The 10,685-nt window shown below is 54.3% G+C and overlaps 2 protein-coding genes across 2 annotated transcripts; both read left to right on the forward strand.

Annotated features, from left to right (window-relative positions):
- Window positions 1–1,077: 1,077 nt before the first annotated feature.
- Window positions 1,078–3,600, forward strand: GLOTRDRAFT_117628 (uridine permease Fui1; the record flags this gene model as incomplete). Its single annotated transcript, XM_007871158.1, has 14 exons — window positions 1,078–1,233; window positions 1,299–1,363; window positions 1,426–1,455; window positions 1,505–1,717; window positions 1,770–1,855; window positions 1,914–2,019; window positions 2,070–2,261; window positions 2,327–2,540; window positions 2,596–2,633; window positions 2,752–2,821; window positions 2,878–3,015; window positions 3,071–3,174; window positions 3,231–3,289; window positions 3,350–3,600. The coding sequence occupies exons 1-14, from the start codon at window positions 1,162–1,164 to the stop codon at window positions 3,598–3,600; spliced, it is 1,638 nt and encodes a 545-aa protein (XP_007869349.1). The 5' UTR covers window positions 1,078–1,161.
- A 4,021-nt stretch (window positions 3,601–7,621) lies between these two features.
- On the forward strand, window positions 7,622–10,121 carry GLOTRDRAFT_107720 (uncharacterized protein; the record flags this gene model as incomplete). The annotated part of the gene is made up of 15 exons (XM_007871159.1): window positions 7,622–7,693; window positions 7,749–7,813; window positions 7,867–7,896; window positions 7,947–8,159; window positions 8,213–8,298; window positions 8,357–8,462; window positions 8,509–8,698; window positions 8,820–8,975; window positions 9,035–9,070; window positions 9,139–9,143; window positions 9,203–9,269; window positions 9,331–9,468; window positions 9,534–9,637; window positions 9,697–9,755; window positions 9,841–10,121. 15 exons carry the CDS (start codon window positions 7,622–7,624, stop codon window positions 10,119–10,121), a joined length of 1,608 nt encoding a protein of 535 aa, XP_007869350.1.
- Window positions 10,122–10,685: the final 564 nt, after the last annotated feature.

The raw sequence follows: 10,685 nt of genomic DNA on the forward strand, positions 1-10,685 counted from the left end.
ATTTTATGCAGCCTGTGGAACGTAGGAGAGAGATGCCGGTTCATGTAGGGGGTTCTGCAAAAAGGCGTCACATGCGGTCACAGTGGGATCTCGCCGCGAGCGATGTCACGCTTTTGTCACGATATGGGCCCGGGAGATGTGCAAAGTTGCCTCTCTATCTCGACACGCTCATTATTTACTCTATCGGGCTGGTGTATTGTACTGTAGACGGCATATTCATGATATCCCAAGCCATTCCGCTGCAGTCCGTTGAGAGCATCACGAGAGATCTAGTGGACACTGTTTCTTTCCCATGGCCTACAGGACCCGTTTTCTCTCCCTCTTTTCAACCACAGCAGATATTCCCATTCTGACTTGGCAGAGGGTCTATTCTAGTGTATATATACCTGCCTGAGCTTACCCAACATTTTTTGGTTGAGTGTGGAATGAGATATAAGGGGGTGAGGGGGTTCTGCAAATTTTGCAGAACCCCCTCAATGATAGTACGGTAACGAGGAACAGTTTACACCTTCTGCGCAAGGTGAACTAATACCAGTAGACTTAGGGTCAGAGTAGAGAGCTGCATGAAGCTTTGTGGTAAGAAGTGCTGAAAAGTCCATTGGGTTCAAATGCACGCCTGCGCCAGGCCAACTACTTCGGAAGCGCCCTTGCGATGTGCGATATGAAGAGTGACGGCAACATATCTTTGACCAGCAGGATCCGGAGCATAGTCAAGCATACCAGAGAGAAGTTTATCAAGCCTGTACTGGCTCCTCGGAGCGGAGCCGTGTGTGTGGATATTATTTGTTCCGCATCCCGCACGAGCGCTGGCGTATCGCAGGGGCCATCGTACACTGCGTGTAATTGCTCAGAAGTACATGCCAACACTGTGCTCGTTGTCTCGAAGAAATGGGTGGAACGCGAACGCTGGTGTGGCATGGCTGGCACACCCGTCCTGGGCCGCGCCACCGAGCTGTTCTTAGCCAGCTTATCTAGGCGACGACGCGACCCCGCATGCCATCACGCGCGTTTGCAATTGCCTATCTCCCCTCCAGCTTGAGTCCTGTCAGTGGAGAAGATTTCATTGCGAGATGCGGTATTTAAGCATTGGGCCCGAGAGCAAGCTGGCGGGGCGTTCGTTCTTCTCCCGTGTCCTCGCGAGCTGAGTGTCGACGGAGCAGTATGAGCAGCTTGTTACGCCGCCTCGAAGTCTCCCATAAACGCGGGTTGAGCCACAGTCAGACGTTCTTGGAGGTGGGTGCTAGTACTGTTATTCTTGGTCTGCTTGTGAAATCCTGATCGTATGGTTCCGGCGATAGAACGAAGATCTGCTCCCGGTACCCGCAGAGCAGAGGACATGGGACAAATGGAACTTTGTAGCATTGTACGATTGACCCCAGTTGCTGCATTTAACTTCTTTATTTATTAACTCCATCGGAATAACAGCTGGATCGCTGATAGTTTCAATGTCAATACGTACGCCTATCACCGCTCACTAGCGAAACTTCCGGCTGATAGTCTTTAGATGGATGATCGTATCCTCCATGATCCAGCTCGGGATGTCCTGGTGGCAGGCGTGGATCTGCGTGTGGATCGGGTACGGGGTTGCCGCGCCCTTCCTTGTTCTGAATGCGCGCCCGGGCGCGGTGCACCACGTCACGTTCCCGGTGGTCGCCCGGACGAGCTTCGGGTTGTGGGGATCGCTGTGGACAACGCTGAACCGAGGCGTGATGGCTTGGTGAGCACATCTCCATATTTCGAGAATGCGTGATCGCCGACGCTCCGTTAAGTATATGGTATGGCGTGCAAGCTTCCATAGGAGGGAGCTGCATGCTTGTCATGCTGCGAGCTATGTGGCCTAGCATCAATAACATACGTGAGTCACAGAGTTCATTTATTTTGGTGCTGGGTATGAACACGATTTCCGTGACAAGCAAACCATCTCCCCGCGTCATCGGGCACGACCTCGCGCGATTTCCTGGGCTTCTTCCTCTTCTGGCTGATCTCCCTCCCGGCGATCTGGTTCCCCGTGCACAAAATGTAAGCCGATCATTGCGTTCTCATCTTGCGCAGACATTTACACAGTTCAGCCGCCACCTCTTCACGGTCAAGTCCATCGTGGTCCCGATAGCCGCCATCGTCTTCTTCGTGTGGTGCATCGTGAAGGCTAAGGGCGTAGGCCCGATCGTGCGCCAGCCAGCCACGATCCACGGGTCGGAGCTCGGGTGGGCGATGGTGACGAGCCTCATGTCGTGCATCAGCAATATGGCGACGCTCGTTGTGTGCGTGCTCCCCACGGGCGGATTCTCGCTGGTGCTCATATAGAATTGTCTTCATGCGCCATTAGGAATGGCCCGGACTTCGCATCCCGCGCGAGCCGCCCGTCCGCAGCGGTGCTCCCGCAGCTGATCACGATCCCGCTGGCGACGTCGATCATTAGCTTCATCGGGATCATCGTGAGCTCGTCGTCGCAGGTCATCTACGGGGAGGCGGTGTGGTCGCCCATCGACCTCCTGGGGATGTTCTTGGATGGAGAGCCGTCCCACGCAACGCGGTTTGGTGTACGTCGTGTGTTAGTATGAATGGAGACGTGTATGAGTGACGCGCTGTTTCCAGGTTTGGTTCATTGCCGCTTCATTCATAATCGCGCAGGTGAGCTTCTCCGGCTTAGTATTACCCTGTAAATGTTCATATGATTACTCTGTGATTGTGCACGTAGCTCGGGTAAGAACTGTGTGGAATGCATGGTGGGGCAGGAGATGACGCAGTCAACAGGACCAACATATCGGCGAACTCGGTCAGCGCAGGCTGTGATCTGACCTCGCTGTGCCCACGATATATCGTACGTATCGATGCCCTCTTCCGCTGATGCTCTGGAAGTCTGATCGTCTCCCATAGAATATCCGGCGAGGGGGGTATATCGCTGCCATAGTTGGGCTATGCATGTGCCCGTGGAATCTGCTCAGGAGCAGCAACAATTTCACCACGTATTTGTCGGCGTACTCGGTTTTCCTGAGTTCCATCGCGGGAGTAATGGTGCGGCCACCGTCTTGCCGGTCTATCACATCTACAAGGCTAAACGCGCATACAGATCACCGAATATTGGATCATTCGGCGGGGGCATTACCGAGTTGCTGACCTGTACTCTACTCGACGAGATGGGTGGTATTGGTACACTTTCGGAATCAATCCTAGGTACGTTGCATGGGATGCAGATGGAACGCATATACTGATGCGTGCATCCCTCGTAGAGCGTATGCCGCATATATCTCGGGAATCCTCATCAATGTTGTCGGCTTCGCTGGAGTTAGTGCGTACCCGTCCAACAGATACTTATCCCCCAGCATTTACTAAGTCGTCAAATTGCTAGCGGGCCAAACCGTCCCTCTCGCGGCTACCAGGATTTATCAAATGTCGTTCTTCACCGGCTTCGGGGTCTCGGCACTCGTATACTGGTTGCTGAACCGCGTGTTCCCCGCACCCGGCGCGTCACGTAAGTTCGAGGAAGTTGATGTATCCGAGCAGGTGGACAGCCCTGCGTACTCCCGGGAAGAATCCGATGCTGAGAGTAAGAGCATGGGGAAGAAGAGTATTGAGGATGTCGAAGTGCGTGCCGTCTAGATGGATAATAGAGATGAAAAGACGACTACGGTGTAAACTACTAATGAGTGACGAAATCAAAAGTATCTTTGGATGTTCTCTTCGTCTTTTGCGTTCCATTGTCGTTGTGCGCATGCAGGGACTAGGAAAGGTGAGTGCAGTCTACATATATTACCGTTACGTATTGAACTGACGTTGGTATATGGTTCGGTGGCTATAGAAGAGATGTGTTATGTCTGGCGCTCCTCTGCCATGGTCCCGGCCATTTATCGCTCTATACGGAAGCCAAGACAGGGACAGCAAAGCAGATGTTCCTGGCTCCCGAACTTCTCATGTGCATGCGGTCTTGCAACTTCAACTAGTACTATTGTATGCTTTCGTAAGGTTGTCGCAGACCGGATGCCCAAGATCGATAGGTTTGGAGAAACTTTACACCATTTACACCTTTGTATCAGAGAAGATTCTGACCATCAGGGTATCGGGCACCCGACATCCACTGTCCCACTCGGCTTGGTAAAGGGAGCACTCCTGTGCCGAATGGAAGTCAGACTCCCGTGAGCATTTGATGTTGCTTCCGCTTTTATCTTATCATTGTGGATAACAAGATTAGAACCGTTCTTTGAGCCATGTACTTTAAGTACTCTGCAAGGATCGGGCACACGGCTGACTGACTGTCGCCTGATCGCGTCCAACTTGTCATGAAGAGCCTTCTGGAGCTGCTGGAGGTTTCCCACAAACCAGGCTTGACATGGACTGAGACATTCCTTGAGGTAAGTGGCATCCTTTACTACTGATTTTGTTTTCCTAATCTTCGGTCACTAGAATGAAGACTTGGTCCCTGTTCCCCAAGAACAGCGAACATGGGGCCACTGGAATTACATCTCTTTGTGCGCAGTCTACATTCCATTGCTAGTACTTCAGAGGTGTTGACCATGAGTGTAGTTGGGTCACGTCGAGCTACAACGTCAACACGTGAGGACCCGTCCTTCGTCTCTGGGCCAGCCATAATCTCCAGCCTTATGCTAGATGGATGATCGTCTCTTCGATGATCCAACTCGGCATGAACTGGTGGCAAGCATGGATATGCGTCTGGGTGGGGTACGCAGCGGTCACCCCCTTCCTGATATTGAACTGCCGAGCCGGGGCTGTATTTCACATCACCTTCCCTGTGGTGGCGCGAACCAGTTTCGGCATGTGGGGTTGTCTGTGGACCACGTTCAATCGCGGTGCTATGGCTTGGTACGCTGCGAGTCCTTTCTCGTCGACATTGGGAAACAAAGCTGACTCGAGGCCGTTGCACTCTTAGCATATGGTATGGCGTGCAAGCCTCGATCGGTGGAAACTGCGTTCTGGTCATGCTCCGGGCGATGTGGCCGAGCGTCAATAATATTCGTACGTCTTCGCCGAACCCGAGAAAGGTACCAAAGTCACGCGCGCACGTCTGTTCAGCGAACCACCTCCCGGCTTCGGCAGGCATCACCTCCCGCGACTTCTTCTGCTTCTTCCTCTTCTCGCTCATCTCTCTGCCCTTCATCTGGTTCCCCATTCACAAGATGTACGTTTCCCACCATATTGCATGACGGCATCACCCTCTCATCTGCCCTAAGCCGTCACTTCTTCACGGTAAAGTCTATCTTGGTGCCCATCGCGGGTATGACCTATTTCGTGTGGTGCATCATCAAAGCCAAGGGACTCGGACCCATCATTAGCCAGCCCGCCACCATCCATGGATCGACGCTCGCGTGGGCGATGCTCGCGAGCATGATGTCCTGCCTCAGTAACAAGTCAACATTGATCGTGTACGTCCACTCCCGTTTCTTCTACTATACTTTCCCACCGATTCTCATCGCGACTTAGCAATGGGCCTGATTTTGCCTCGCGCGCAACCTATCCCTCCGCCATCGCGATCCCGCAGTTGGTCGCGGTCCCGCTCGGCAACGCGATAATCAGCTTCTTCGGGATCATTGTGAGCTCGTCCTCGCAGGTCATCTATGGAGAGCCCATTTGGTCGCCAGTGGATCTGCTGGGGCGTTTCTTGGACGGCGAGCCGTCGCACGCTACGCGATTGGGGGTGCGTATCCTTTATTCTTCGGAGGATATCAACGCTTATGTTGTACCTGTGAAGGTCTGGTTTATTGCCATCGGTTTCATAATTGCTCAGGTACGCCGTGTGCCTCACAAAATTGACCGGCATCCCTTCGTGACTGATCTCCCTCATAGATAGGGTAGGCGACCTGTGAGTATGGGAGACTCAGCCGCCTGATACCGCTTCAGAACCAACATCGCCTCCAACTCTATCAGCGCAGGCTGCGACCTCACTTCCCTCTGTCCGCGCTTCATCGTACGTCCTTGCCCTACATCTCTACCTTTCCCACTCCTTTCCCCCTTCCCATTACCTGATCCATTTGCTCAGAACATCCGGCGCGGCGGGTACATCGCCGCCATCGTCGGCTTCTGCATGTGCCCGTGGAACCTGCTCAAGAGTAGTAACAAATTCACTGCTTACCTCTCCGCGTACTCGGTGTTCCTCTCCTCCATCGCGGGGGTCATGGTGCGTGTCTTCACCAGACATTTCCCTCCAAGTGTGGTTTTAAGTTGGGAGCTGATGAATGGTTGGGGCGGAAGGTGACGGACTACTGGGTGGTGAGAAGGGGCCATTATAGAGTCGGGGATCTGTATTCAATGCGGAGGGATGGGTGGTATTGGTATACCGGTGGGTATAACCTCAGGTGCGTCTGCCTTCAACAGTCAAGAGATGTCTTTCGCCCGGCTGAGGGGACTTGTATTTGCTTTCCAGAGCATACGCAGCATACTTCGCCGGGATTTTGATCAACATCGTAGGTCTCGTCGGCGCCAGTACGTAACGCTTCCATTCCCCATGGCCTCTCCCGCCTCTGTATTTTTCCCTGGCCTCTCTGCACGTCTTCTCCCACATTGCTGACATCGATTTCAGTGGGCCGCCCAGTCCCTGCAGCCGCCCTGCACATCTACGACCTCTCCTACTTCACCGGGTTCGGCGTCTCCGCGCTGCTCTACTATCTTCTCAACCGCGCATTCCCGCCCCGCGGAAAATTCGAGCAATTTGAGGAGGTCGATTTGTCTGGGGTGTCGGAGGAAGAGGAGGATGTAGAGCAGGGGAGTACTGGTATGGCCTCTGGGAAAGAGAATGAGAGTGACGGTGAGGAGGAGAAGGGGAGCGTGGGGGAGAAAGGGGCGGGCCATGGGATGGTTGTTGTTGACGAGGTCGTGGATTTAGCAACATAAATATTGATTTCAGGAGTACACTGTGTTCTACGTGTATGTATACAGTTGGAGTGAAACTTGTTGTATACCCTCTAGCCACTCCCCGATTAGGATAAGCGCCTGCCAAATCTGGATGACACGGTGCACTGATTTCGTTATCCTTCGCGCCTCGTTTGCCACGAGCCTTTCAATTATCTAGTGAGGTGGAAGGTGAGTGTGGCCCACATAATCGCCCTTACCTTACCTACAGAACTCACATTAGTGTTTGCGTCGGGGCCTATAGGACAGATGCGTTATGTATGAGAGTCCGGTGCCAGTTTGCCGGCCACTTATCGCTCTGTGCGGATATTAGGACCGTAGCACAGACGTTCCTGGCTTCCACGACTTCTCGAATCCATACCGACTGGAGCTCAACCATGCCTTCCTCTATTTGCAAGCTACATGGTAAGGTTCTCAGACCCAGTACACTTAGTTGAAAGATGGTACTGAGAAGCGTGATGATGTGCCAGCACCCTTGATGGCCTTGGACACAGACTGAGAAAATATTGTGACCATCAGGGTATCGGGCATCCGACATCCACTTTCCATCTGGCTCCCTGCAGGGAGCACTTCTCTGCCGAAACCAGTCCCGCTTCTTGTGAGTTTTTGTCATTGCTTCCTCTTTTATCTTATCATTGCGGATAACAAGTATAGAACGACTCCTCCAGCCATGTACTTAAGTACTTTGCCAGGATGAGGTGCATATGCCGGCTCAGGCTTTAAGTTGTCCGTACTGCCCACCGGACGCGGATTAACTACCATGCGCAGTGTCTTAGAGCTGCTGGAGGTTTCGCATAAACCAGGTTTGACATGGACTGAGACGTTCCTCGAGGTATATCATTGCTTCATTGCTGATATATATTCTGTTCTTACTTTCGCTTTGCTAGAATGAAGACCTAGTACCTGTTCCCCCAAAGCAGCGAACATGGGGTCATTGGAACTTTGTCTCCTTGTGCGCAGTTCAACCTCGTCCCAGTACATCCAAGGCATTGACGCTGCTTGCAGCTGGGTCACGACGAGTTACAATGTCAACACGTAAGGACCACCCCCATATTTTAGTTCCGTAATCTGATATCTTGTACAAGCTGGATGATTGTCTCGTCCATGATCCAACTCGGCATGAACTGGTGGCAAGCCTGGATCTGCGTGTGGGTAGGATATGCAGCCAGCACCCCCTTCTTGATATTAAATTCGCGACCTGGTGCTGTGTTCCACATCACCTTTCCGGTGGTGGCAAGAACGAGCTTCGGGATGTGGGGGTGTCTGTGGACCACTTTTAATCGTGGTGCTATGGCCTGGTGCGTTCAGAGCCCTTCTTATTGACACCAGATTCCAAGCCATTTATACGTAGCATATGGTATGGCGTGCAAGCCTCGATCGGCGGAAACTGTGTCCTGGTCATGCTCCGCGCGATGTGGCCGAGCGTCAATAATATCCGTACGTCTTCGCCGAAAGCGATAGAGTAAATCAAATCTAATCACGCACTTTTGCTCAGCGAACCACCTCCCGGCATCCGCAGGCATCGCCTCCCGCGACTTCTTCTGCTTCTTCCTCTTCTCGCTCATCTCCCTCCCTTTCATCTGGTTCCCCGTCCACAAGATGTACGTCCCGATCCTCACCCGTGTCACCCGCTCACCTTCCCCTCAGCCGCCACTTCTTCACCGTCAAATCCATACTGGTGCCCATCGCTGGTATCACCTACTTCGTGTGGTGCATCGTCAAAGCCAAGGGGCTCGGCCCCATCATCCGCCAGCCCGCGACCATCCACGGGTCGACGCTCGCGTGGTCGATGCTCGCGAGCATGATGTCCTGCCTCAGCAACATGTCCACCCTGATCGTGTACGCCCCGTCCCCTCCCTACCCCTCCTTCTGACTCTCACGGGCGACTTTAATAAAATAGAAACGGCCCCGACTTTGCCTCGCGCGCGACCTACCGCTCGGCCGTGGCGATCCCGCAGCTCGTGGCGGTCCCGCTGGGCTACGGGATGATCAGCTTCTTCGGGATTATCGTGAGCTCGTCCTCGCAGGTCATATACGGCGAGCCGGTGTGGTCGCCCGTCGATCTGCTGGGGCGGTTCCTGGACGGGGAGCCCTCGCATGCTACGCGGTTCGGTGTGCGTCTTCTCTGTGAAGTCCCGCGAGGAAGACGGTCGCTCACAACTTAGTGCCTCAGGTGTGGTTCATCTCCATTGGGTTTATCGTCGCGCAGGTGAGCGGTATGATTCACTGACCTGGCTAACCCGTTTGTTAACCGAAAATAATCACCGTCCCTCGTAGATAGGGTACGTGCCATTCATTGTACCCGGGGACTGAGTTCTTCACAGCCATAAAACGTATGCAGAACCAACATCTCCGCGAACTCGGTCAGCGCGGGGTGCGACCTCACCTCGCTCTTCCCGCGCTTCATCGTACGTCCTTCCCCCCCTTCTCTTCCCTAACCTAACCCAACGTCCTCGCCCCGCTGCGCAGAATATCCGGCGCGGCGGGTACATCGCCGCCGTCGTCGGGTTCTGCATGTGCCCGTGGCTGCTGCTCACGAGCAGCAGCAACTTCACCGCCTACCTCTCCGCGTACTCCGTCTTCCTCTCCTCCATCGCGGGCGTCATGGTAAGCCCTCCGCTCCACTAGCGCGGGTGTAAGCTGGGGCTGACGGATGGCCGCGCGCGGGGAAGGTGATGGAGTACTGGGTAGTGAGAAGGGGGCATTATCGGGTCGCGGACCTCTACTCGATGCGGCGGGACGGGTGGTATTGGTACACGGGCGGGTTCAACCTCAGGTGCGCGCGGGAGCGTTGGGCGTAAGGAGCACATGCCTGACGCGGACGTGAGCATGCAGAGCGTACGCGGCGTACCTCGCGGGGATCCTGATCAACGTCGTCGGGCTCGTCGGCGCGAGTACGTACCGCTCCCGCACCCCCCGCCCCCACCCCTCCTTTTCGCTCCCCTTTCCTGAACACTGACACATCTGACATTGCCGCAGTGGGCCGCCCCGTCCCGCGCGCCGCGCAGCACATCTACGACATCTCGTACTTCACGGGCTTTGGCGTCTCCGCGATCCTCTACTACGCGCTCAACCGCCTCTTCCCCGCGCGCGGAGCGTTTAAGGGGTTCGAGGAGGTGGATGTGTCGGGGGTGTTGGATGGGGGGGAGGTGGGAGATGCGGAGACGGGCACGGTGGGAGAGGGGGAGGAAGAGAAGGGGAGCGTAGGGAAGTTTGGAGCGGCCGTGGCTGTTGACGAGGTGGTAGAGCGAGCGGTGTGATATGTACGTGTACGTGCGTTGTTCAAGCTTGGAGTGGACGTGGATGTCGTTGGATGCAGCCACCGCCCGATTAGGAGATGCTCCTGCCGAATCTGGTACTTGTCCTACCCCTGGCCTTTGCGGAGGCTGTCCCCGTCTCTAAACGTGCTTTGAAGTTTAAAATTGAACTGGATGACTTTCCGTAAGGAAAAATCCTAGATTTCGCCGTCCTAAACGCCATCACAGTGCCTTATCACGGTCATTCGCACGGCCGATAGACAGGATAGAGGTGTTTCTCCTACAGTGCTTTGCATAAGAAACTGAACATCGCATTTCCGCGCGCGTTGTTTGTCCGCGCCAAATATACCCTTTTCGGGTAGGTCCGGAAGGCCTCTCGCGGGACCGTTTGTTGGGCAGGGACTCGCAGACGACACGAGACGGCTCGAAAGGCTTCAGAGAATGCATGAAATGTATATTCTACAACTACACTAAGGGCTGTAAATCGTTATACTCTGCCCCCACCTGTATGCCTAGCTACCCTCCCTCTCGATGGGTCTTTGCCGCACATTTGCCGATACCCGAAAA

The sequence above is a fragment of the Gloeophyllum trabeum genome, assembly GCF_000344685.1.
Source record: "Gloeophyllum trabeum ATCC 11539 unplaced genomic scaffold GLOTRscaffold_00013, whole genome shotgun sequence".
Classification (NCBI taxonomy): Eukaryota; Fungi; Basidiomycota; class Agaricomycetes; order Gloeophyllales; family Gloeophyllaceae; genus Gloeophyllum; species Gloeophyllum trabeum.